Source organism: Lutjanus erythropterus, chromosome 14, assembly GCF_056507025.1.
Source record: "Lutjanus erythropterus isolate fLutEry1 chromosome 14, fLutEry1.hap2, whole genome shotgun sequence".
Taxonomy (NCBI): domain Eukaryota; kingdom Metazoa; phylum Chordata; class Actinopteri; order Lutjaniformes; family Lutjanidae; genus Lutjanus; species Lutjanus erythropterus.
In genome coordinates, this window is record NC_139330.1 from 16,936,910 (window position 1) to 16,964,570 (window position 27,661).

The 27,661-nt window shown below is 40.8% G+C and overlaps 1 protein-coding gene across 1 annotated transcript; it reads left to right on the forward strand.

Annotated features, from left to right (window-relative positions):
• Positions 1-26,592, forward strand: stox1 (storkhead box 1). The gene is made up of 4 exons (XM_084736248.1): positions 1-542; positions 21,347-21,499; positions 22,716-25,422; positions 26,379-26,592. Exons 1-4 carry the CDS (start codon positions 212-214, stop codon positions 26,530-26,532), a joined length of 3,345 nt encoding a protein of 1,114 aa, XP_084592374.1. The 5' UTR covers positions 1-211; the 3' UTR covers positions 26,533-26,592.
• The last annotated feature ends 1,069 nt before the right edge of the window (positions 26,593-27,661 follow it).

The window sequence follows — 27,661 nt, forward strand, 5'->3', positions numbered from 1 at the left end:
TGGTTTGTTTCCCTGGAAGCGCACAGAAACCAGTCGGACGGTCGCTGCGCCTCCGCTTCACTCGCTGCTGGACTCCCAGACGCACACTGGAGGAATGTGTGGCAAAACACGGGGTTTGTTTGGATTTTCAGAGAGGAGAATTGTCTTTTAACAAGTGCATTTTCATTCCTGGCATGATAGCTCCCTCCCGGAGCCGGTAAAGGCGTCAGACATGTCTCACCAGCAGCGGGTTGTCCAACTCTCCGCCGCTTCGCTCGCTGTGGTCCTCGGCCCGGACGACGAGAGTTTACGCGCCGGCGGAGGGAAACTCAACGCCAACACTACGAGTGGCCAGGAGATTTTTGCGGACTTTAAGGCGCAAAACTTGCGCAGTTTCTGGAATAAGAGGCTCGTTAAAGCCGTGGCTGAAGTGTACTTTCAGGGATGGATGGAAAATCTGGTGCTTTTCATTCAAGGGAACGCAAACAACCTGGAGGTGCTGAGAGAAGCGTGGATGCGCAGGGCTCTGAGGTCACCAAAGGGATTTATCATTAAAGCTGTCGGTATGTAACATCAATACTGTCAATGAACCGTCACCAGTGATGTTATAAAGTGTTATTATGCAGCAAACAAACTAGTTATGCAACTTAACATGTGCATCTGAAGTCCAGAAAGTTTCCAGAAACAATCCAGTGACAGATGGTAAAAGTCTGCCATGCAAAAATATGCAAACCAGAGTATTATAGGTGAAAAACGCACAACAGTAAACAGCTACATGCAAGAACATAATTTGTTTTTGCTTAAGCGAGTACACTGTGGAGTCACACAACCAACAACATTTGTTTACCACAGTGGCAGAAACGTGTGAAAGTCATAAACCTTGAAGAACAGAAGCTGCCAGGTTTTAACACCTCCCTCCTCCTCCTCTGGAGTTTTATTAAGACTGGCCACAACTAAATCCACAAAACAAAGAATGGCAAAGAGATATCTTTTTGTTTTGCCATATCACCATATTTACATGTGTGGCACAGTCAGTCTACTTGATTTTTCTCTATTCCTCTCATTCAAAACTCAAAAAAATGCTTAATTTTGTTGCAGTGAGCTACAAAATGCTGCAGGCTTCACCAATTTCAAACCAGTGTCACTGTCACAGGTGGGTTTTTTTTCACTGTCAGAGCTGTGGCATCTGGTTAAATAGCCTGAGAGACGATATTCCCTAAAGGGATCATTTGGATTATTTGAAGAGGGGTTGTGTGAGGTACTTACTGATAGTTAATATATTACAGTTTGGAGAAGCAGAGACGAGCACCAGCACCAAAAGCTAAGCAATGCACAGCTGTGGACAGGGTCAATTCAAAACAGGCCACTTAAAAAAATGGCCCAGTTTTAGTGTACCTACATTCTGTCACAGGATGATTTAAAATATTTTCAGTGATTTATTTAACAGCTTTGTACGTTGGGAAACCACCATTGTGTAAGCCAAATACCTAGTTGCTGTCAACTGCTGCCTCGATTGATTAATGTGTGTTATTATGTGACTTCTGTGAATCCAAACTAATTATTTAAACCACAGAAGTCACATAATAACAAAAAAACAAACAAAGTAGCTAATCGCAACAGCAGTACGGCAGCAACTAATGAGTTTGCAAGGTAAAATTTCTGATTTTGCCACTGGAGTCTGGTTGATTTGCAAAGGGCTCTATTTTGCTTATATTATGGTGGTTTCTTGAGGGAAAAAGCTGTATGGCGTCAGGGTAAAGCAGGGAGAATATTCTACACTTAAACCGTCATGATTTTTTCAGGTGGATAAAATACATTTTCCACACCAGTACATTTCTGACTTTCCTACAGCGATACTCTCTGAACCGGGAGCGTAATCTGAATCATCCACTCTACTCCCTTGAATATCTTCTGGTGGGCTTTGAGAGGATTTCATCACCAATCAGCCTCCCCTTGTTGTAGACACAGTGATATGTTTACCAGAGCCTGTTAACAAAGCTCTGTATAGCATGTAATTACCTCTAATTGCTCCTCTTCTCTGGCTTCTCTCTCTCAGATGTGTTTTAAAGCAGCATATAGCTGCGCAGAAACAATGAATGGAAACCTTTATGCAGCCTCTTATAGCATGATCTCATGGGCTGTAAATGCCTGACAGCACCAGCAGCTGCTGCAGAAAATGACAACCCTGTGTGGGCTTTAGACCTGATGACAGTATTCTTAAGAGATACACCAGGTGATTCACATTTTTGTCTTGCTTTAGAAGAAATATGCTAAACTCAAGGTTATAGCAAACAGTTATGAGGGAAATGATTTTATGTTTCTGCCGCAAAGCACCAATTTCCACTTAAAAAGTTATCAATTATTCCACGAGATTCAAAACCTGATAAAGGTAGGTGTTCCACATGCCACGAGCTGCAGCAGGTTCCTTTTTGGTTGTTGTCGCCATGTGGTCTAACTGCCTTGCTGTCCTTCCAATAATGCGTGTATCTTTGTTTGAGCGTTATTTTGTCTACCTTGCCATTGTCTACCTGCTGACTTTGTATCAGCTCTGCCAGACAGTGCACGGACAAGTAAAGGGAGGAATGCGATGTGCAAGGGAGGAAGAGACCACACAAGGGGAGACCCGGGAGGGCGTGGAGCGTTGGAGGAGGAGGGCGGGGGGGTTGACATGTCATCCTGCTGTGAAGCAGTTTCTGTCCCTCCAACTCAACACACAAACACCATATGAGCCAGAGGTGATGCTTAACTTATTGCTAATCACAGCGTCAGCACCAATTTTAGCCGCTTACAAAAGGACCACCTAAAAAATTTATGCCAGTTAAAGTGTATGCTATGTTTATAATATTTTCACAGCTTGACTTTTCCAGCAGACTGATGAGAAATCGCTGTTATATAAGCCAAATATCGCTCACTCTAAACCAACCAAACTCCATAGCTAAAATCATTACTTTTACTTTGCAGAACATGAGAGTTGGTGGTCTAACTCTGCCTTGATGGGTTTGTTTTTTTGTGTTGTTGTGTTTTAAAAGTATAGTTTGGATTCAGTGATGTCACACAATAACGCAAACTAACAAGGTCGAGGTGGCAGTAGATCAGGCAGCGACTCCTGTGTTCTGTGAGGTAAAATGAACATTTTCACGTATGCAGTTTGGTTCGTTTGGAGAGAGCAATATTTGGGTTATGTAATGGAGCTTTGCTGTGTTGCAGATCATGTCCACAGCAGCATATCCAAACTGGGGGTGTCCGCCATCTACTGTAGCTAACACACTGACTATCGATAAGTACCTCATACTTTTAATAGTTGACAACTAATCCAATAATTGCCTAATAGTTGCAGCTCTAGCACACAGACATGTATGAGCTCACAGTTGGATCTCGTACATGAGCAGGCGTTGATCCCTCAACAGACTCCTCATGTTTGAGTTTCACACCAGAAACTTGTAGGCAAACATGTCCGTGTGTGGACATGTCACCTCCCTCTCCTCTTTAACAAATACTCTGCCCCACACTGCAGCAATTTGTATGGAAATCAGCGCTGGCAGGCTGTCAGAGGCTGGTTTACTGCCTTCTCACTGAGAGTTGGTCAGCAGTGAATCACTGTGCGACTGGCTGCCGACCACCGCCGCTTTTCTGTTACCCAGGATTAATGTCCCCTCCATTTCATGGCCAGTGAGGGACTGTGGAAGTCAGACTTCCAGATTGATATCAGGCATGGACTTAAAGGCCTTGACATTGTCCTGATATAAATATGTCAGCTGAAAAACAGAAATGTTATGAGTTACGGGCTACAGTGAATTTCAAACAGCCCTATTTCCTTTCTCAGGTCAAACCAAGGTTGAGACGTGAGGAGTTTTTTTAAAGGAGCAACTATGGAAGATGTTGAGCAGAAATTAAAGTTAGTTAATAGTGTTCAATAACAAGAGAGAGATAAAGATGATAAAACAAAGCTTCCAGACTCAATCACTTTGATTAATCTGCTAATTCATCACTGGTCCTGTCTGGTTATCAGTGCCAGCAGCCTGACTGGAGACAGATTGTCTTCAGCCATGTCCGGGCCTCCTCTGAGGGGAGAATATGCAGAAAAGGAGGTGTGCGGGAGGTGGGGAGGAGAGTTGATGAAGGCAGGGGATCGTGGTGAGGTTAGGCCGAGGTAAACAGACAGGGTGAGGAGTTAGTATGAACAGGCTTCGTTGTTATCCTTGTGGGAATGGGCCCCACTGGTACTGAGGTTGACCTCTCCGCTTCATCTCACAAACGTCTGCAGGGTGTTTCTCATTCTTCCTCTTTTACTCTGAAATGATCTCTTCATCCCTTTTCTTCCTTGCAGTAGTTGTTTACAGAATAATAATACCAGTGTTCCAGCCACAAAGTAATTTCATTGGTGATCAGGTATCCTCCTGCAGGAAACCCAAAATATGAAGGAAATACAAGAAAATTATTGTTGTTTGTTGTTTCCACCACAGTAAGTGGTGCTGCTGTTTTGCCCGTAGAAACCATACATTATATCCAGCTCACTTCCTCTTTGTTTTACTGCATGTACAGGACTAGAATTATACTGCCTTGTGGTTTTGTGCCTCCACCAACCAGCCAAGTTGCAGTTGACATCCATTTCTGCCCAAACTCATATGTGTATGTAGGAAAGACTTTGAAGGAATTGAAGTTATCACTATATAGACATGTATGTTTCCAGTGAATAATTTTCAGTAAATAACATGCATTTGGATATAAAGTGTCAATTGGACATTTGCATTAGGTTTGAAGAAATTCCCTCAAGGTAGACAGATGGATGGACAACACAAAAATACAATATAACAATGTTTCCCCCTCCTTCCAGTCTTTATGTTAAGCTAAATTAGGCCACATTCAGACAGAATCAGTTATTGGAAAAATGCCACATATCTCATTAGTTCGAGTGGAGGTAGACCGTTTAGGCTGCAGAAGACGCTGAAGAAAAAATGAAGGTGGCACAAAGTTGAAACGTGGTCAACATTTGGAGAAATGTAACCTGATGTCACACTGCAGTGACCAATCATGTAAGCCTACAATCAGCACGGTCCATGCTCGCTCATGTCTCTGACACCAAAATGCACAACCCTGCAGCTAGACCAAAACGAAACAATGCCTGATTTTGTGTGATTATAAACTTAATCATCTGTTGGCTCAGTCGCGCCGTAATACAGAGACGTGAGAGTGGTATCAGTCTTCTCATCTAAGTTGAAAGTGAAGCATATTTTTGAAAAAATGTCAACTGAATTCTTATGTTTTTATGACAATGCACTAATCACCTTGTCGGCAGTCTTTTAAAACAGACTTGTTGGAGGCTCTCCTGTTGAAACCAGAGGCTTCATAATGGCTGTTAGCTGCCTCTGCATTATTTAGAGTCCTACTATTGTCCCCGCAGCAGGAAGAGCGTGGATCCATGAGCTGAAACATTTATATGGAGTCAGCCACTGGTGTAATGAGGTGTCCTGTATCCTTCTTACAATCAACCTCTGTAAACTGTCCTCGTCCTCTTTGAACATGAACGTGAATGAGTCCTCTGGACAAGCCTCTCACTTTCGCCATGGAAAACACATTCTGGCCATTATAGGACACTGTATGTCTCCCTTTGTGTGTTTCTGGAGAACTGGAGCACGGCTATGCTGCGCTTCTTTAGCCAAGTTTCCTTTTTAAATGGTATGTTTCATTTAACTTGCCATACCATGAGGTGGCGAGGCATTCCTGAAATGCTTCATTTACTCTTGAGATCATTTCCTGAGCTCGCCAGCTCAGAGAGCCTCATTTCTGCTCTGTTCACTTGAAAGTGTTGTACTTTCACACAAGGGGTGTCTCCTTTCATGAGGGTATTTTGTCAGAGTCTCAGAGCGCTTCACTAATGGCCATAACTCTTCCAGATGTTAGCTTATTAACCATGACACCCCCATGCCGGGCCTTTGCAGGTTTAAATGGGCCACCCTGTACTAACTAAGCGGCACAGGTCAAAGGTTACAACCTTCCTGCTAACAAGCAACCTTGAGGTCAGTTAGCTTCAGAGGGTTTGTTAGAAGGCAAACAGAGCAACACACATCAATACAGTATCCAGGTGTTCAGTGTAGCTTCTGTTAATGACACACCCCCACAACACCACACAAATATATTGTTAGGAATGGATTATTAAAAACAGAAAAGAATAAAAAATTAAATGCTGCTTACAAACAACAGTTAAAGAGTTAATCTGTGGCAGTTCAAAACTGAACACTAACATAGCATTAAATACTAAATATATAGTGCTTCATGCTCAACTTTTTATTACTTTTAGCCAGTGTTGGAAAAAGCATTCATACACTTTACTACTTCAGTAAAAGTGCTTATACCACACAGTAAAATGCTCCACTCCAAGTAAAAGCTCTGCATTCAAAATTTGACATAACTAAAAGTATGTATTAAGCAAAATGTACTTTAAGTATTAAAAATAAAAGAACTTGTTCTGCAGTAAAATGGTCCCTCTCACTGTTTTACTATATGTATGTTTTGGATTAATATTACTGCTGCATTAATGTATATGTTGCATTTTACTGCTGTAGATGTTTATGGTTGAGCTCATTTTAATAACTTTTATACTGTTGGGTAGTTTGATCTCCAGCAATGCATCATAATCTGTAAGATCATTATAGATTGTAGTGTAGCTGTCTTGTGAGAATCACAAATCTCTAAAAAGTCTTCACCGTGAAGTTTTCAGCTTTGCGATGATGCATTTTCCAGCCCTTTTCCCCGAGGTTCTTCAAGAGTTAATGTAGTTTAAGAAGAAGAAGAATTTTCTCAATCCATAAAACAACATTTAAGCCTTCAGCTTATCTGAAAATTTTAAATTCACCAATTTTGGAGGAATTAGGTTTTCATTATACCACTCTTTGATATGTATCTGAGTAGAAGTATAAAGTGTAATAAAAATGAAAACACTAAAGTAAAGTACAAGAACCTCAAATTTGTACTTAAGTAAATGTACTTTATTAGATTCCTCCACTGCTTTTAGCCATGATTTCAACTGTTTATCTAATATTTGTAGCTATTACAACTGTTTATTCATCACTTTTAGTGAACTATTTCAACTGTTTATGGATTTCATTAACAATATCAATCATTTAACTGTTACTTTTAGCCAGTGTAACTTATTTTACCCTCACTGTTAGCTTGATAATTGTTTTCATGCACTCATATACTAGTTATTGTTAACGTAATAAGGATCAGAATCACACAGATGTATTATCCTATTTGGCTGTTTATTTTCCTCCTTAATACAAATATGGATTTAATCAAGTCATAATTTCTATTTTATAGTTTAGTTGATGTTTGCTCGTAGCCCCTGGCAACTGCGGGAGTGCCCCCTGCGGTACGAGTATGTAATCTGTGTTTTTATGAAGACATCATTAAAGAACCCACATTATTTTATTTAATGTATTTGTCTGTATTTTATTTCTGGTCGGGGAAATAATGATGAAAAGAAACACTCACAGAAATACATTTGTGTGCGATCTGCTCCGCTCTGCTCAGTTACAGCAACCATCTGCTCTCAAACAATATTGGTTGAAGATAATCGCTCTCGAGCTCCCTGACACTAATAGTATGACATTAAGCCGTTACACAAAATATATGCTGCTGTTTTTCAGGCTCAAAATGATGAAGAGTCCATATTATGACAGCGGTTGGCTCAGGCTTGTTCTCCTCACAAAAACAGAGGAAGAATGTTTTTGGAAACCATAACCCAAATCTGCTGCCGGTATCCAACAGTGTTGAGGTTCTTACGTCTGACTCGTGTTGGTTTGGTAGATCAAAGAACACCTAATTTCATTTATTCTAAAAAAACAGTTGACAGGAGATTAATTAACTTGTAACATGAAAGGTTTTGACTCGATGTAATGGAAAGAAAAGCCTCTGATTTGTGCAGGTTCATTAAAACTTTAGATTGTTTTTCAAATTGCATTGTTGGTATAAGTTAATTAGGCTGCGGTCTATAAAACAAGCATCACTCCTGCTGTCTCTTACTGTGCCGGCACCGAGGTTATGTCTCTGCATTTATCTGGAATGTCTTACTGTTTCCTGCACTTGTAAAAGATGGTTTATGGTTCAGATATGAGGAATCCTTGACCTCTATTCTCAGACTTGACCTCCGCACGCATGTGTGAGTGTGCGTGCATGCCTCTCAGCACATCATTTGTTCGCCACATCCTTCCCATTGAGCAGGAAGCTCACCCCCGGTGCAAATCAGGCCCGTCGACCGCTTTATCAACCCAAATATTGGGCTCACCCGTAGCGGCGGAGTGGAGCCGTGCCAACAATAACAGTTGAGGAGTTTCCTCTGTATCCCTCAGCTTATACACCCTGTCAGCGGCCGCTTGGGTTTCCCCTCGTGGGATTTGTCTTCATTCACTCTCTGGTCAGACAAATGGGTCGACACAGATGTGAGGCTATATTGCATTAAATTTGGTATTACTATTACTGCTCTGTTTCCTGACAGGATGTTTTCTTTGCTTCATTTAGCATTGATAAATGTAATGGTATGCTAACATCAGCTCTGTGAGAGCAAAGTGCTGTGTTTTTGTATTTCATGAGTGAAAGATACTTTCAAGGATCACGGTGGAGCTGTGTGCTGACCAGTTGCAAGGCATTAAAAAGCGATGGATCGTATGGCAGACACTGGACGGGAGCTTTGCTCTTAATACCGGGATAACAAGCACAGGAATCTGCTGCACCTCGAGCACAGTTAAATAGGAGGAAATGGGTTTCATCTGCGACCAATGACTGCCATCACTCTTTATTAAAGGGCGTGGATCTGCTAGAAACCCTTGTAGATTGTGTGTACACATAGTTGGAGTGGGGTGAAAACGATTATTTTCATAGTTGAGTAATTGGTTGATTATTTTCTTGATTAATAGTTATTTTGTCTGTAACATGTCAGAAAATGGTGAAAATGTTGATCAGTGTCTCCCAGTGCCCAAGATGACATCTGCAAATGTATTGGTTTGCCCCAAACTCAAAGATATTCAGTTAACTATCAGAGAGGAGTAAAGAAACCAGAAAATATTCACATTTAAGAAGCTGAAATCAGAGAATTTTGATCAATTATCAAATTAGTTCAATATTTAGTGATAAATAAGTAATAAGTTAGTTAATTTAATAATCGATTGACAAAATCAAAAAAGACTTGCGACTCAACTTGAACTTGGACACTTGGACTCGAAACTTCACTTGGACTTTTGACTTGAGAGTACTAAAGATTAAAAGTGTGTTAGATTAACACAATTTATTACCAGAAAGTTGACTCTTTATTGCCCAGATCCACTTTGTGTTGAACTGACAGCATTAAGTCATGCTGCAGGAGAAAACCATTAGGAGCTAATATTTTATTATTGAGTGCCAGTTGTAACAAAGATAACTTTGGTTGTGTTCAAAAACTACGCAGTGGTCAGTGAAAAATGAATTGCAGTGTGGACAATGAGCAGGTTGAATGTTACAGATGGAGATGCAACAACTTCTTTATTGCACAAATAAGGGTAAATTGAGGCTCTGTTGTTAAAATGACAATACATTTGGTGAAGAATGCATGTGTTTAAGACTCGAAACTTAACGTTTAGGACTTTGGATTTGTCAGTCTTGACTGAGACTGACTTGTGACTTGGTCCCACCCCTGGTGAAAACACCTGGATCTGTGATGGAGGTGAAACTAGAGGCTCTTGACTATTTGAGCTCATTAGTTGAAAATGAAATGCAACAGTACAGTTTAGTTTTAGCACCACTGAAATGGCACAAAAGGGTCATTAAAACTGTGCAGGTGGTTAAAATTTGCTTCTAACAGTATAAATAGTGGACAAGACCAGGGCTAACATCGAACCTTGGGAACTCCTTCTGTTACACACATTAAAAAAGACTGAATACAAGACACTTTTTCACACTAATATCAGTCAGCAAGGTAGTTCTGAAACCAGCTGCACACAACTGAATCAGAGCCAAAAAGTCTGAACTACATCAGGGAACCATTGACTGAATTAATCGCTGGTACAGATCCAGCAAACAGAGAAGCATTGTGTTGGTGTTTGTCCCACGCAGACACAGCATCATAAGGTAGTGGCTGTTGTTTTGACCCAAAGCCACACTCACTAGAAATAAACAGACAACTACAGAAAGAAAGAAATCTTGAAGTAATTACTAACACATGACTGTATGATTTGACCCAACAAGATATTTTGGAGATGGTCATTGATAGAACTTGTAGTCCCTCCTACGCACTGGGAAAACATGAGCAGCCATCCGTGCCCTTCAGTGTTTGATCTACAGATGCACACACAGTATTGAAATGCCATTTTATTTCCTTGTAGAATTTACTACCGTAAATAATTTATGCAGCAGCTATAAATTGTGGTTATGATTTTACATTCTTCATTGAGTAAGTTAATTTACTTTGAAGTTGAGCCAATCAGGAGGGTCAGCAGAACATCTGGCCAAAGACCAAGCTCTTCTTTTATTTGTCTTGAATAAAACAGATCTGTGGTGAGCCATGCACACACTGGATCTTTTGTCTTATATATATTTTATCTTTTTATCAAGCACAGAATTAAAAGTACACAAAAAGTGATTGGATGTCATTTTAGCCATCCGTCCATGCATGTATCCAATCTATCAGATTTCACAGAAAAGCTTATACAGAAGTTTTTTAAAATGGTGCCATCGTCCATCGTGATGTCCGACAGCCCTCTACCATTGTAATATCATGATTTAAAAACCCTCAGTATTTGAAGTAGTGTGTCCCCTCAGAAGTCGGATTGTTGCCTAAGTTCTATTTTGACAGGTAGGAAACAAAATAAAGATAATCTTTTGCTGCTGTTCGTTGCATCACGTCTCTATGTTGTATTAATTATTTATATTTACATTAAGATCATCGTCCATCACGATGTGTCGCTGTGAACATCATCACATGCCAGTTTGGTAGACCTCACCCAAGCCTATTGTCCAGACAATCAATTTGGGTTGGTTTTCATTAACCTGTTATAATGCAGAACATATTTGGGGTGTGAGTCACTAGAGATTCCATAATATGATGTTATCATGATAATTTAGTCATGATACAATATATTGCAGTAACACACATAGAAGTTTATGACCTTTTTCAACTGCAAATCATGTCTCCAAAGGAAAACTTTGTCAGCATCTGTTTTATCTAATAAGATAAAGTTTATAGTCTGCTCATCTCGCTTCTGTCATTTTTATTGTAGCAAAATGAGATTGGCAAGCAGACAAATGCTGACTGTGACCTCTGCTTATTTCTCCATCTAATGATACTAAAAAGCAAATTTACACGATGCACATATACATGCCACATGCCACACAAAGTATCTCAACATTATGTGAGATCTGTTTTTTCCCCACCCCTAAGCTGTATAGGTTGACGTCATCCAGGGTTATTTATACAAGGAACAAAAGACTGGATCATTTTGACCATTCCTTTATTGTTCTGTCTGTAACTCCCCCATTTATATGGAAGTGCAGCACTAATCTCTGGAGTATCCCTTTCACCAAATGTCTTCTATTAAGATGAAATGTTACGCTTGGCCTTAAACAATCTCCACTGCAATCAAACTGAGATCAAGTAGTTGCTCATGAGATTGTGACAAATCTGGCATGAGAAGAAGCAGAGTTTCTTTCTATAGTTTATATACAATGCAGCGATTCTAACAGAAATGTGAAAAACATGTACATGGACGTTAAAGAACAAAGGAAAGGTACTGTGGTCCACATTTAAATGGCTTTGACTGGTCGACTGGTCTGGCAGAAAAGGCCCTGGCAGACTGTGGGGTAATGTTCATGTCCATGAAAGTAGACGAGAGCCAGATATGTTGGGGTGCGGCCCATTAAGTCTGAAGAGGTCGGACGTATGAAGTTAAAAAAAAAAAGGGAAAATAAAGTGTTGTGCTCTAAATCCTGTCTCCTGGCACGACCATTGGTTTCGTGTTACACAGAGCACTTTGGGCCGTGCTATATAATACAGGCCTGTCTACCTTCACATTGTTAAACACCTGGTCAGGTGTATTTCCTATCACACAAGAACATGATAACAGGGTTTTTGCACACTAGCTCAGTACCAGGTCATTTACTTCTTATGGCATGAGTTGGATCGCTATTTAAATTGTTCTGACTGTAAATCAGATGGTAAGAGCATTATTTAATGCCATTACAGCTGCATGGGGTTTGCAGCCAACATCTGTGGTGACCAACTATGTGAGTGTGGATGTTTTAAGCTCTGTGGATGTCAATTTGAGACGCTTAGTCACGGCCTGTTTATGCTTTCTTGCCAACATACATTAAATGTCAAAGAGTTGGTTTGGCAAAATGAGTCTCAAGGCTATAGCTGGATTACAGATACCCATACTGCACTGTTTCTACTTTCTCTTTGGCTCTGTATTGCATGTGGCAGGTTGCTGCCACAGTAAAGGTTTCCATGGTGATTTCAGTCAACACAAAGCTGGCCTGTGTTTCTCCTCATGGCTCAAAGTTTTAGCTGATGAATCCTCTTTGGTCATGGCATTTTGACTTTTTTTCTCTTATCTGTTCCTCTGCGGAGTAATGAGTACTGTACTGTAGCAGAAAGTCAGTGTTCATATCCTGACAATAGGCCTAAATTAGATTAGAAGGTTCTCCAGATTTTATCCAGTTAATCTGAGTCAGCATTGCCATGTTCATGTGCCAAAAAATGCATTTTCTCAAAGACTGAAAGAGGGCACAGTCCAAATTTCACTCTTTTCCTCCCTCTTCAATGCTTCACTTAATATTTAAACACAAGCACTCTGAGACACTGAACTGTCAATGCGTCCGATTAAATATTTACCTAATGCGCTCAAGTTTGGGCAGAAATGCTGGTTTTATTGCTGTGAATCAATCAATAAAGCTGTAAAGTGATTGGTGGCTCAGTCTTTCCATTTTACTGGCTATTGATGTTTTTTTTAAGTGGGACTGTGGCAGGCATGTTGATAACAATTTGCCAACTATGTACAAAAAATAATGTCCATTAATTATACTGTATATTCAGCATTGCAGTAGATACTTATTGCAAAGATTTTGATATAATATTGATGGGCATACAGTATTTTTTTCTTTCAGAGTGGAAGGACAGTAAAGGGTAGTGTTGTTAGCCTGAGCAAGGTTTGGTTGTTGGGACATTCGGGCTGCGATCGCTCTCTGAAGGGATCTTTTCACTCAGTTTATTGGGCCATTTAACTGCAACGCCCACATCTGTGTGTTCTTTAGGACTGAAAGACACAAACTCGTAAAGCTCTTTAAAAAAGTGCAATGTGCACACGCACGCACACACAAGAAGGGGAGGGCAGCGTCACAACGTCAGCCAGACCAAAACAAGCCAAAACAAAGGGAAGTGTTTGTGAGACTGGGAGGCAGTCATGACAGAAATTACAGTTGGCATCTCTTCCCATTACACTAAATCTGACTGTATGAATGTTTGACATTGTCTCACCAGAGACTTAACTCCGATCGCTCACGTACAGCCTGCAGATTCACTGAAGCGTGTTCTTCACAAGGTCTCAGTCGATGGGAGACAGGGAGGTATTTTGCAGTTTGGGCAGGCCTCAAGTTCATGTTGAATGCCACGCAGTGTGTCCTTAATGAGGGAGAGAGAAGATTAGCCTGTTTGCTTACTGGAGCCTAAAAGATTAGACGATACCAGTATAAGATAAGATGGTGTGTGTCTGTGAGTGTGTGTTTCCAGAGAGGCCAATGGAGTGAGTGATTGTGGCAACAAGCCTGATGTTTCAGGTAGATTTGACCTGTGACAGCGTGAAGGTGAAAGGTCAAGGATGAGATTCAGTCACAAGTTGTGCAGCCCTCTTTATCACTTTGGATTCTGGCCTTCCATCAAAGCTTGAAGTTTACATTATGTATGTCACAACGAATGACTGTTTAAAGGTTCAGTGTGTAAAATCTGACTAGGATTTAAATTTAAAACTTCAAAAAGTGAACATCAGCAGAATGTGAAGAAATAAACGTTATGACGTTATGTCACAGATGTCTGCATATGGTGTTGCAGAGATATCTGCTGTAGTTAGCATGCTAACCTGAAATGCTAAACTGAACAAAAAAGTGATTACAATTCATCCTGAGGAGGACATGAACATGGGCACCAAATTCTATGGCAATCAGTCCAACAGTTGTCAAGACATTTCTCTAAAAAAAACCAAAAAACCAACCTCATTTCATCACCAGTGTTTGTAGGATTCATCCTTTTCATGGCAAACCATCTAATTGTTGTTGAGATATTTTAGTCTGAACCACAGTGGTGGACTGATTGACATTGCCGTCCCCAGAGTCATGCTGATACCACGGCTAATAAGTACACAGCATTATAACCAGCATCTCAGGTTCACAGGTTTTACACAGAAACAACTGAAGAACTGAAGAATACTAGTGCACTCATTGCAGCAATATGTCAAAAATAACATTACAAATCTCAGCAAAATTTTTAAAATAATGAAATAAAAATAATGCAAGCTGTCAAGAAGGCTTTAGGGTGACATTATGTGCTGTTTGTCTAACCACTGTTTGAAAAGTCAAAAATGGTGAGGTGGTTTGTGTTGCTGCAGGACTTCAAATGTCCCTCAACTTACGTCACCTTGATCATCAAGTTGCAGTTCTCACTGCAGACAATTTACATATTGTATAACTCTCAGATTAAAACATTATTTTTAGTCTGAGTCGGTGAAGCTCAGGGAAGGTCTACAGTGTTAGTATTTTCTTCCAAGGAACTGGAGGTAATGCAATCACGTGTATGAAATGGGACTCATGTGGCTGCGGGGCCAGCTAACAACACAGCCATGTGAATACATGTGGCATTGATCAGTGTCAGCAGCCAAGAAGATCTCAGGGGGGATAGAAGAGAGAAGGTCTCTGTCAATCATCTCCACAATATGAGCTGTCAGCTTCAGGCATTTTTCATTTTAATCCCCCGGGCAACATTTATTCCCAAACAGACAATTAACGACATGGGAAGCTTGGAGCAGAAAGCTTGGTGTGGGCTTTGCCACTTTATTGTTCTGTCATGGTGAAGACCATCAAAGTACAATTTTAGACTATAAAGTTGAAATTATCTCTTATAATCCAACTTGGCATATAATGTATGCATTACATCAGTAGTTCTCTCAGAATACAATTTTGGAGGTCATGCACACAGTGTGTGTCAACATTGCCACCATGTTGGTCCTGGAGTTGTTGTTTTTTCTGGATAAAAAGCACTATAACATTTATTTCTCAACTGATTTCAATGAGTCATTTTTATAGGCAAAACTCCATGATCTATGTGGAGTAAGTTAGAAAAACAGCTTTTTTCCTACTCAGTAGATCATAAACCCTTGAATATAACATGACTCACTGAAATCTTTTAAGAAATAAACATTACGGTGTTTTTTTTATCCAGATAAACCGCAGCTCTCCCGTTTACATATATTTGTTTCACACGGCAGTCTTGTCAGGACCAGTGAAGTGGCGATGTTGCAGCAAGCTGAAGCGGTCAGTGCGGCATCTGTAGTCGTTCACATGTGGGATGAAAAATAGACTAAATCAACTTAAACAACCTGGAAAGAAAAAAAATCTTTGCCTCATCTGTTTGCCTTTCTACATTTTTACGCCTGTTGTGTTTTTTAGTCGCTAGTATGGGACAAGCGGCAAAAACGCTGGATGCTACACTTCCCATAATGCAGTGCAATAGCTGTACAGTTAGGTTAGAAAAGAACTAGTTTGTTTGACATGGCCAGACAGGTGTTAGAAATCAAAAGTATTTATAGTTGTTCCAAACATCACAGAGAGTGGGCTGATGTGATATTGTTTAAATATGGGGATAAAAGCGCATATTTTTAGACAGTCTCTCCTGCAAGGCATTCATAATGTTTCATTTATTATTCATAATATTGTAGTCTGTTGTTCATATGAAGAATGACCAAAGGAGTTGTGTAACAAATGGAAAAAAAAGGGCTAGAGAGAGAAGTTAAACCTTGGCTTCTCTCTCCACTCCACTTGTCAATCCTGGTCTGAAGTGTGTGTGAAAGTCAGATTGACAGTTTTGGAAAGTTACAGGCATGGTTGGCCACAGACCCCCCCCCTAATCCGACACTGGACTGTGTGGGAGGGTTTCTGAAACTATTCGACCATCTGACTAGCAGCTTTGATGAAGCTGGCAGATCCATCTCTGCCTGGTGAACAGCCACATTTCTGCAGTTTCAATGTGTAAGTCAGGCTTTGTGTTGTGTTGTTGTATTCAGAGTGCATTACAAACTTATAGTCGCTCCTGGTCAAATATAACTTTGTTACTGTAAGCCCCTGGTAGTGTTCAAACCCAAGGCGATGATGTCACCAGGGTTATTTTCTCTGACTCGACGAAGCTCCTCTAGGGCAAAACAAGACAGGCTGAGTAGGACTTTGTAAAAATGGTGGAGTGCCCCTTTAAGAGGTTATATTGAACTGCTGTTTAACACAAGTCTCGTCTCCCGTTTGACTCTCGGGCTGCCGTTTCCTTCCCTCTTCCTTTCGGCACGTTGTTCAGTTGCCATAGCACCCAGCAGGGTATTCATGCTGTGTATGACAATGGGTGTAATGTCGGTGGCCCGGTCTTGGATTACAGGAACACAGAGGTCCGTTCCCCCTGGAGAGAAGACGGTTACAGCAGCGAACCTCCTCGACGGTCACGCCTGCTAATGTTAGACTCAATAAACACTGATCCTCTGCCGGGCCCACCCTTATATCACAGCTTTTTCCCATAAATAAACTGCTGTAGGTGTATTTTTGTCTTCTGTCTCACACTTTACATTGTCAGAGTCACTTTTTTGTTGTTCTTTTTAAGTCATAGCTGCTATCAGACTGTAACTGACTGAATGCTCTCCCTTCAACTTATTTCTGTTTTAACTCCCTCCACAGTACAATTCTTGCGAGCAGGTGTCCAACAGGATATCCTGCTTTGAACCAGGACATGGACAGAGAGGATAACACTCTATCTATCTTTGCGCAAAGAGATTTTAGGGAGGTATTGATGTGATTTCCCATTAGTTTACTCATTCCTTGGGATTTCTGCATTCTCCGTCTTCTCTGACCCTGTCATATCCTCGCTGGCCTTTTGACTGTTGACGGTGGCTTTCAGTCGTTGCCATGTGGACAACCAGCCAGACATTCCTATAGGAAGTTAACAACAATGGGGAGCTAAGTCAGCAGCACTAATTCACTGCCCAGGGAGACTGCTATTGAGATATCCGCTCTGAGGTTTAGTCAGATTAACGTCTTCTGTCGGAGCCGGGGGAAGGCAGATGGTTTTTTCTTTACAATCCCCCCGTGTGTCATAGGATCAGTTTTGGAAAGAAAGACCCCTGTCTGTGAGACTTATGAGCCTTAAGTGAGCTCGCTGTGCTGATAATTGTTTTTTTTACTGGCTTAGCTTGACATATTCCTCGCTGAGGATGAAATATTTTCTATTTAACTTAAACACAGACTGCGTCGCAGTGTGATTAATAAATTTCAGCTGGTCAGCCCAGCGAGGTTGGGCGTATTTTCAGGCTAGTCTTTATTTAAATTGTACGGGTGTAATTGTTTTAGGCTGGTTGTGAAAATTTGGGATACTTTTTGTACCATTTGGACAGTTTCCACCTATGAAAAATGAGGCTATATTCTAATAAATCTTAGTTTGATTGAGATTGACGGTGCACCAAACTCAGCAGGCAGCATTCATACAGGCCTAAAAGGAAATTTTATTTTCAAGGTTAGGAATATGTTTGAATTGAATATACTCCTTAAAAATGCCTGATTTTATTTATATTATTTATATATCTTTTTAGTTTTTTTATTTTTTTTATTTTAATTTTCAACAGTTTAAACAGTTAAGAACAAAAAAAAAAGCTTGATTTTCAATATAATCTGGTGTTTCATCTACATGATTACTCATGTCAACAAAAATCTTTTAATACAATTATTTTAAATGAAACAATCCCATTGTTATATTCATCATTCATAGCTAGATAAATCCTCTGTTGATCTCTTAATCTGGAAATTAGCAAGCGTTAAATAATCATGATCAAAACATAAAATCAAAATTTAAAATAGACAATGACAGTATATTGTTTGCTGTAGGTATAAATGAGTTTGCAGTTACATTTATAGTAAGACTTAAGATGTGATGCTAAAAGCTTTAAGTGTCTGGAAAATGTTTTAGGTACCTTGAAAAGTGCTTGAATTTTAGTCTTAAAAGCTGCACAACAAACCCTGTTAGGCTCTGCATGACAAGCAATGACTGATAACTAATGACCGTCAAAACCAAATGTAATTTTAGTTTAGTACTGAACCTTTTTTTTTTCATTTTCAACTGATTATTTGGTCTATTATTATGCGGTATACTTTTTATCCGTCAGTTCTGGAAACGCTGTGTCGCTTCATTTGAAGTAATAATATGCAGCTCCAGCCTGGATCTATCAGCGTGTGTGTGGTACATGTGTGTTCTGTCATGTTTTACCATGGCAGATATCTGATTAGCTGTTTATTTTCCCTGCCTGTGACAGAAGTGGTTCAAGTGTGATGGTTGTAAATGTTTAGTTTACATCAAGTGTGAGCTCGGCAGCGTTTTCACTCAATGCCCTTGTGAGAATCAGTCACACACGCCACATGTTCAAGCTTAATTCACACATTTTAACACAAAGTGCTGTTGTCAGCACAACTGGAAAGTTGAAGTCACATGGGGAAAATGTCTCTGTCAATAATGAAAATAAACTGAAGCTCCAACTGGCTGTACACTGAATTCAGTTGTATGTATATGTACATTTTTTACACTTAAGCTTGCTCTCAAGTTGTATTGGACACTGTTGACAGTAAATAAAACACAGCAGGCAGAGTGTGATCACTGTGTGTTAATTCACCATTTATCTTGTATCCCTTCTGTCACCCAGTTTGCTCCTCACATTAATGAGTTGTAGCTGATTAACTAAAACCAATTTTCCAGTCCTGTGGTTAAAGTTATGTCCATGCCCTTACTGGCTGTTCTTATGAAGGGAGTTTGAGTTAACCCAGCTCAGATGCTAATCATTCATCAGCGGTAGGGTCTGGTTTGCTTTAGTGCTTCCACTGAGATCACTTCTCATTAGTTATGCAGGAATTTCCCCAAAAAACATAGCATATGCATAGACTCATACCATTATAACCCCAATCATCATCCACGACCCAGCAGACGTGTGTGGTGGCGCCTGCATCTGCACAAACAGATGTGTCTTTATGAGTCTGCCCTCAGCATCGCTCTTTGTTGTCTATATATGAGTATATCAATAAAAAAACAGGCATTGGTTTCAGTATGTTAATATTTTAAATTACAATGACCTTTGTAAAAGATATAATACAATGCATTTTTAGGAATCCCACCAGAGACATTCACAGCAATAAAGTCCTCATCCACATTCTTATCCTGACCATAACCCTCATCAAAGTTTAGTGTAGCCTCAACAATATCTAATTTTAACTTAAACATAAACATTTGATTAAGATTGTATAGCTGAAGGCATGTATCTGAAAAGAAACACCTCTAATACTATGCCTAAACCAGAGGTGTAGTGCCATTTAAGTACCAGAGTGCCCCTATAATGAGGTGCACACTTAAATTTAAGCTCTTTTCACATCATTTAACCACTAAAGCAGCAAGTATCCTTACATTTGTTAACTATAAGTAACTTGGGGTGTATTGTGATATTATGACACATGCAAAGAGGCAGTGGTTCATTTTGTGTTGTGTTTAAACCTCCAACCACTGTTACCTATCTTCACTGTTCTGATTGCGTAAAAAAATTAACTTTTTAAACTCAAATGTTATACATATGGTGTTTTTTTCCTTTTTACACTCAATTTTCCTAAAATTAGATTTAAATAATAGCAATATATCATCTTACTTACAGTGTAACAATATTTATTAAATTGTGATCCCTGTCTCATCTCCCTCCCATCATCCCTCTCTTTGTCTCTGTGCTACAACTGCATCACATTTTTCTCTTTAATTAAGTGTCCATATGACTTTGTCCATTTAATTTGTTTTTATTGTCTCATTCCTTATCTAAAATACGAGGGACCCAGGCTGCATCAGCAGCCAACAAAACACGGCCCTACTTGCGCTGTAAGTAGCCGTACGCTTTAGTGATGATTTGATCTTCAAGCCCTTCAAACCGCAAATATTCTACTTCCTCACTTGGAGAGAAAAAGTGGCGTAGTGGCATCAGGTGCAATCTGGCAGCCCTACACTTTTGGCCTAAACACAACCTTCCACTTTGGCTCTGAAGGGATCCAAACTGTTGACAATAGTGCCCTCTTTGGACATCTTGATTGGGATTTTTTCTTCTTTCCTTTGAGGTTGAACTGCAGAAATCAGTTGCTGGTTTGTGGTTGCCTCCCTTTGTAGGAAAAAAGGAAGTCTGTTTAATGAAGAAAGGACCACATGTCTCTAGATAGGTGTGATTAGTTGCATCTTTTCTCTGAACAAGATAACCCATCGACCATTAGAGCTTCTCATGTTACTCTATGAGGTAACCAATTATTTAGTCACAGCTGTGTCAAAGTCCACATTCAGTTTTGATGTCCTATCCTCTCATCGGGGTGTGGAAGAGTCTTTATTGCAGTATTATCTTAACCCCTCCTGCTCCCTTCACTATAGGCTGCGCATAAAAAGTCCTATTTGCCTGAAGGAACTTAACCACTGCATGTTGCTTCAATTATGTTCCTCCATGTGTGAAACTCTGTTGATTGTTTTTGATTCTGAAATGAAATGTTTCTAAAAAATGTCTGGTTAGCTTTAAAAGCAGCTCAGTTTTATGATTTGAAACCCTTGTGGCCTCTGTGTAACAGGCTCCCACAGTTTGTTTATATGTTTCATGCTATTTTTACAAAGACACATGTTTCCAGGACTGTCTCTGTCTTTTTTTTTTTCTGGGTCTCTCTCACTTTCAGTAACATGTTTGTCTAAGGGCACCTCCTAGACGTGTAGGGCTGTATGATATGGGGGGCAGGATATCTGATCTGCCCAGCAGGCAGACCTGTGGTCATTTCTGTGGGAGTAATGGAATTCTGTGGTCTGTCCCAGTACTGATGGAATTTCAAAAGCAGTCAGGCATGGTTCATATAACTCACATAAATAGACCACCTCGGTCATGATTTAGAAGGTGGTCAGTAGAGGAATGTCAACTTCAGGACTTTGAGCTGTTTTCACTGGCACCACAAGTCGGAGAGAGACCTCTCTAACCCAGGTGTGTTTGTGTGTTACTGAAGCAGGACCACCTGTTTCATTTGATAATCTGCTGGTGTGTGTGTGTGTATGTGTGTGTTTCAGGTGACCTGTCCCCGGTGCAGATGTCCCCTGTCCCCCAGTCGCAGTTCATTCCCTTGGCTGAGGTGTTGTGTTCAGTCATCTCGGACATGAACTCCTCTGAAATCATCGTCAACCAGGAAGCGCTTATCAATTACATGAGCAAAGCCCACCCAGGTAATCCATAAAATACTGCTTCATTAAAGGAATAGTTTGACATTTTGATTAAAAAAAAACTGCACTTAATCGCTATGTGAAGCCACAGCAGGGGGTAACAGCTACCCTGGCTCTGTCCAAAGTTAACAAAATCTGCCTACCAGCATCTCTATATCTCATTAAGTGTGAGAACTAATATGTTGTATCTCCTTTGTTTAATCCATACAAAAAAACAAAGCACAAAAACAACAACTGGTTATGTGCCAGTTCTATAAAATTCTGTAAAATTGCAGCTTCTTGTTCACGCACTTTGGTTTTTGCTTGAATTAAACAAGCAAGCAAGATACTGTATATTGTGTTGATTAGTCATCTTAGAGGTGCTGGTTGGTTTTTTTTTTTTACCATAAGAGAGAGCCAGGCTGGCTGTTTCCTGTTCCCAGCCTTTCTCTTTATTTATATGATAAATCAATAGTGGCTGTAGATTCATATTTAATGAGAGTGGTTTCAATCTTATCTATCTCTTATCTTAATTCTTATCTGTCTCTCCATCAGAAAGTGAATAACTCTATTTTCCAAAATGTTAAGCTTTTGCTTTTGGGAATTTGTATTACTAGACTAAAATGTGGTCCACACCAAGAACTGTAACTGTAAAAAATAAAGTTCTAAAATCATTCTAACTCAAGCGGACCTTGGAGTCCGGACCACAGCTTTATAGTTGTGGTGTGGACTCCAGCAACCACTTGAGTTAGGATGATTTTAGAACTGTATTTTTTATAATTACAGATATAGTTCTTAGTGTGGACAACTTTTTATACTCTTAAAGGTCCAGTGTGTAAGATTTACAGGGATGTATTGGCAGAATATGGCAGAAACGGAATAGAATACTCAAAAGTGTTTTCTGCTTTTATAGATGCATAATCACCCAAAATAAGATTGGATGTGATTTTGTTAGGCTATGTTTTTGTTCTAAAAGAAACAAAGTTAGCCTAATTCTTAGGACTTTTTATTTTCTTTTTCCTGTGGTATGGATAGAGGTATTGATTATCCTTTTTTTATACTGGTATTGTACTATAGTTTAAAATTCTGGTATTGTGAAAACTTGCAGGTTCTCCTACAAACTTGGAAGGGGAAGGTGATACAACATGTTTGCAGTCTGCAAGCTCACTGTTAGATGTTAGCCACTGTGCTTTTGTGCTTTTTTTTGTGCTTAACCTCCTTTTCTCTTTCTGTGTCTCAGGGATAACCATCCCCACTCAGGACATCCTTTATAATGCTCTAGGGACTCTGATCAAGGAGCGCAAAATTTACCATACAGGGGAGGGCTACTTCATCGTCACGCCTCAAACCTATTTCATTACCAACAACATGGTCCGGGAGAAGAATTGGTGGACGTCTGGTTCAGCAGACGACCCTCCATCACCTCCTCCTATTACTTACCTGTTGAGCAATGATGCCTGCGTTGAGACCACTCAAACACTGCCAGTGGCGCACTGCAAGTCTTGCAGCTGCTTCAGCCCACTTCAAACTTCCACTAATATCGCCTCCACTACTGTAACAGCCACCGTCCCTCCCTCCATTGTCCCAGACCAGCAGTCAGTCTCTGTTTCCATAAGTGAGTGCACAGGCAAGAGCTTAAAGTGGCCCCGACCGTTAGATCACAAGCCCACAGTTCAGCATCAGTCCACTTCCACAGCGGCAGATTGTCAGGCAAGTGAGATCAGCAAAACTACAGCCACTACTAACGCCACTGGCCGCAAAGAAAAAGACAAACCAGGGAGGAAGTTTGGCCTTAGTTTGTTCCGGAGGAATGGAGGTAAAAAAGAGAAGCCAAAGAAAGAGTATGCATCATTTTCAGGCCAGTTCCCTCCAGAGGAGTGGCCAGTGAGAGATGAGGACGACCTGAACAACTTACCCCGTGACCTGGAGCATGCTATCATCAAACGCATCAACCCTGAACTGACCGTGGACAATTTGACTCGCCACACGGTCTTAATGAAGAAGCTGGAGGAGAGAAGGGAGAGAGGGATAGACAGGATGTTGGACAGAAGTCTGGATAAAGACGATAGGGGAGTGGACAAGGGAATGTCTACTGAAATCCTAACATTCTCAAAACCCAGGCATCATCACTCCTCTAAGGCAGGGAAAAGATCTGCTCAGAAGACCTCTCGCAGCAAGAGGAGGGTCCATTCCTCCAGAGAGAAGCAGAGGGAAAAGGAAAAGGAGAGGGTTAAGAGTAAGGCCCCCATATGTACGGATGATTATCCAGAGGGGGAGGATTTGATCCCTGCTCGGCTCAGAGTGGAAATCCCTGTTGATGAACCAGATCAAGTGGAAGAAGGTGGAGCTGTTGAGGGAAAATCCCTTTATAAGAAACGCATTGAAAACCCTTTCCAGACTCATCCAATTAAAGAAGCTGAGTCCGTTATTCCCCCCACTATCAACAGAGAGCAAAGAAGACGAGAGGCGAAAGAAGGCAAGGCTTCAGGGCCAGGGAGGAAGGAACGATCAAGTCACCGCTCCAAATCATGGGACCCGCATCGGGCCAAAGTGATTGCAGCAGATGGAGAGCATGCAGGGAAATCCCCTACATCTGAGGACAGGTACAACTGTGTCCACGAGATGGACATTACTCCTGATCGTCTGCTCCAAGCTGACATAAAGCTCAACAGAGAGCTGCCACTGGACTACAGTTCAGCCTATCCAAAGAGCAGTACACTGCGGATAGACGACAAGATCCGACATCAGAGGGAGGGAAACATCAAGGAGAGCTGGGAGGTAGAGGGCAAAAATGGGCATTTTCAGGAAGCAGAGTACAACAGTGTACCAGATCACAGCCAAACTATAGATGACGGCCTCTCTAACACCCAACAATACTCAAATACTAATACCATTCTCCCTACACATCCCTATGAGCCTGTCATAAACCACTCATATGACCAAACTTTGCCCTGGCCCAAGCCCTCCTTGCAGCGCAAACACTCCCTCAGAGTCTCCAACCCACAAAGGGATGATATTCAGAGGCCTGATGAGCTCTCTTCACAGCAGCAGGCCTGTGAAACTACAGCCACCCAGGAACGACAGGAGATAAGACCGGTCACTATCACTAATAGAGAGAAAAGGACAGTGAACCAGGGAGAGAGGCTGGAACTGATAGCGGACAGCACTCCCTCAACAACAGACACTGATCGCTTCATTGAAGACGACTACAGGCTCTATCAGACAACAGATGAGCAGGAAGATGAGGATGCCTGCAGCTCCTTGTGTCTGAATGAGGAGGAGATTATTGATGCTGCAAATGTGTACCGAACAGGTGTAGCAGACCACCGTGGCCACCAGTTGGTTTACAATAACTGTGAATCTGATTTGCAATACCAGGGACCCAGCAATCAATATTTTAATTCCAGCTTTCACCAACCACAAGTTGCCTTGATGCAGACTTCAAAGGACAGCACTTTCAAAGAGCTCATTCCCCCAGTAACCCAGAGGGAAGTTTCCCTCAGCCCCACCAGACCCGGAGACACAAGCTGGAGACTCCTTCAACACCATCAGAGGACTAGATCACCAGGGGCCCAAAGTGAGTCCAGCCCCAGGCAAGGCACATTGATCCAGGGGGAAAGACGGCATGAGGTCAACCTTGATCTGGATTTCCCTGAACCATCTGAAGTTGCAGACAGTAGCATCTTTGACTACTGCCAGACCAGTGAGATAGAATCAGACACAGAGACTGTTCGTAAGTCGGCTAATGAGGGTGATAGAGAATCTGCTCACTGGGTGCCTGAAGTGGAGGGTGTGCAGGAGGATGGGCTTGATGAGATGGGTATTCCTCACACCCACAGAGCTGTTCTGAGTGTGCCCAGTGGAGCCAGAGGGGCAGAAAATGGAGAAGCAGTGGAAATGGGAGAGAACCAAAGCATCACAGGAGACAGTGGCATAGATTCTCCTCGGTGAGTGCCTCTCTTTGTAGTTGTTCATATCAGCTGAAATAAGATACTGTTATTGTGTTTCCATTTCATTGTAGTTCAGTTTGAGATCAGGGGTGTCTTGTCAAAACCATTGAAGTTACTGAAAGTTAGACAGCTAACACAAACTGAGACTAAAGAATGGGTTTTATGAAATAGAAAAAGCTCCACAACCAATAGAGAAATGCACCGGTCCCTTAGCCCAGATGCACATTCTCTTCAGGCCTTTGTTTTGACAAGTTTTCAACTTTAGGGCAGTTTCAGTAACATGAACAGAACCTGGGCTCCATGGTGTACGATATCCAGGTAGAAACTGGGCCACTGGTTATCTTTTTACCCACCGTCTGTATGACCAATGATTGAATGACATTTCCACCTTATTATTTGTGTTTACAATCTCTGAACTGTTTGAGTTTTGCTTTTGCAAATGCACTGGACCAGTAGGAAAACTGGTCTCTGCATCCTCGCAGTGGTCTGATTGAGGAACCAGACCTTTAGGTGTGAACTGTTACCACCGCTCACATCTTATCTTGCCAACTATGACTCTATCCCTCCACATTCTGGAAGAGACAGGCAAAATAAACACTGTACTGAGGTTAGTTAACCTCTGGGTTACGTGTCCGTGGTTGGCCTTGCTCCCAATTTGTGTTTTTTCCTTTAAAGTAAACTAAAGCTGAGCAAACACCTTGTGGCCAATTATAGCATCCAGTATTTGGACAGAAGGGAGTCATTTTGATAATTATGTGTAATTGCTGTGCAGCACTTAAATCCTCATGTTATAATCAAAGAGGAAGAAAAGACTTCTTTTCTGGCATTGAACTCGCTATGCACCCTGGTATGTGGGTGGACAGATTTAGTGCATGAACACGTCACCTTGTTCAAATGGCATATTTATAGATTGATATGAACCTCATTCATGCTCCACCTTTTTCACCTTACAGAACCCGTGTCAGTCTGGCCTCCAGCAACACTGTCATTCTGGAGGGTCTCAAGAGAAGAGGCTTTTTACAGAACCTGGAGAAACTGCATTCAAAGAGCAACGCCATTCGACCGCAGAGCTCACTGCTGCAGCTAACTCCTGTCATGAACGTATAGCAGGCTTGAGTCCTTTGCTGAAGCTTTGTGATTGAAGTATGAAAAGGCCAAAGCCAAGTGTAAACCAACCATGTGCTTGAATCTCCAGTGCTATGCAACTGCTTCGTCAGAAACTTATCCAATGAAGATGGTGCACGCTTTGTTGCCTACTTCCACATATATTACAACAGGGGTCTGTGTACAGATGTACAGTACATATATATATATATATTTTTCTCTTTGTAAATAAATTTTAAATGTAATGATTTATCCATTCACTTCCTTGTGTCCTGTACGTGCTGATAATGCATGGTGTATCAACAGCATTTTTTTCTGATATAAATGTACAGTTTTCTCTCTCTATAAGATGTTCATGACAGCATTAACAACTCCTAGCGTTTCCTTTTTTTCCTCTCCTGTAGAAATTAAAATAAAAATTGTATATGTCAACCAAGGTGTCTTTCTTTTCATAATATTGCTCCATATAAAACATTTACTATTAGTGGATTAGTGTATGCAATGACCATACTGTCATGCAAAAAGTCAGATTTATTATCCTGGGTGTCCACATGTATCAGCAAGTTAAATGTAAGACTTCTTAAAGCCACAGTTCAATTAAATTTAAGGTCAATAATGCAATAATAATAATACATTTTTACTGATTTTATCCAATTGTTGAACTACACTTTATTAGTTAAGGCTATTGTTTAATATAACTGTCAGATTTAATTAAAAAAAACAACAACAACATACAGCTGGACAGTTTACCAAGTTTAGTTTGGTGTATCTGTTGGTGGGAGATCCCTGGATATTTGCACCAGCTTTAAGTACTATCTCTAATGTAAATATCAGTGATGTAAACCAGACAGTGCTCTTCACCCAGGGAGCTGATAAGCCTCATTATTTGTGAAGGTTTCAGTAATGGTGGATCCCATCCTTGAGTGTCCAGGCCATTAAGTCTGACCTCCAGCTGTGAAGGAATGTAAACCAGTGCAGCGTATGCGAGTGTGGGAACGTAGGTAGTTTCCTGACATTATGTTGATTTGTTTTTACACAGCTCACAGGACATTCCCAAGAGCTTTCCCCCTGCAGACTGAATCAACCCTTTAACTCATCTGTCCTGACTGGTTATTTTGGTGAGATTCCAGTT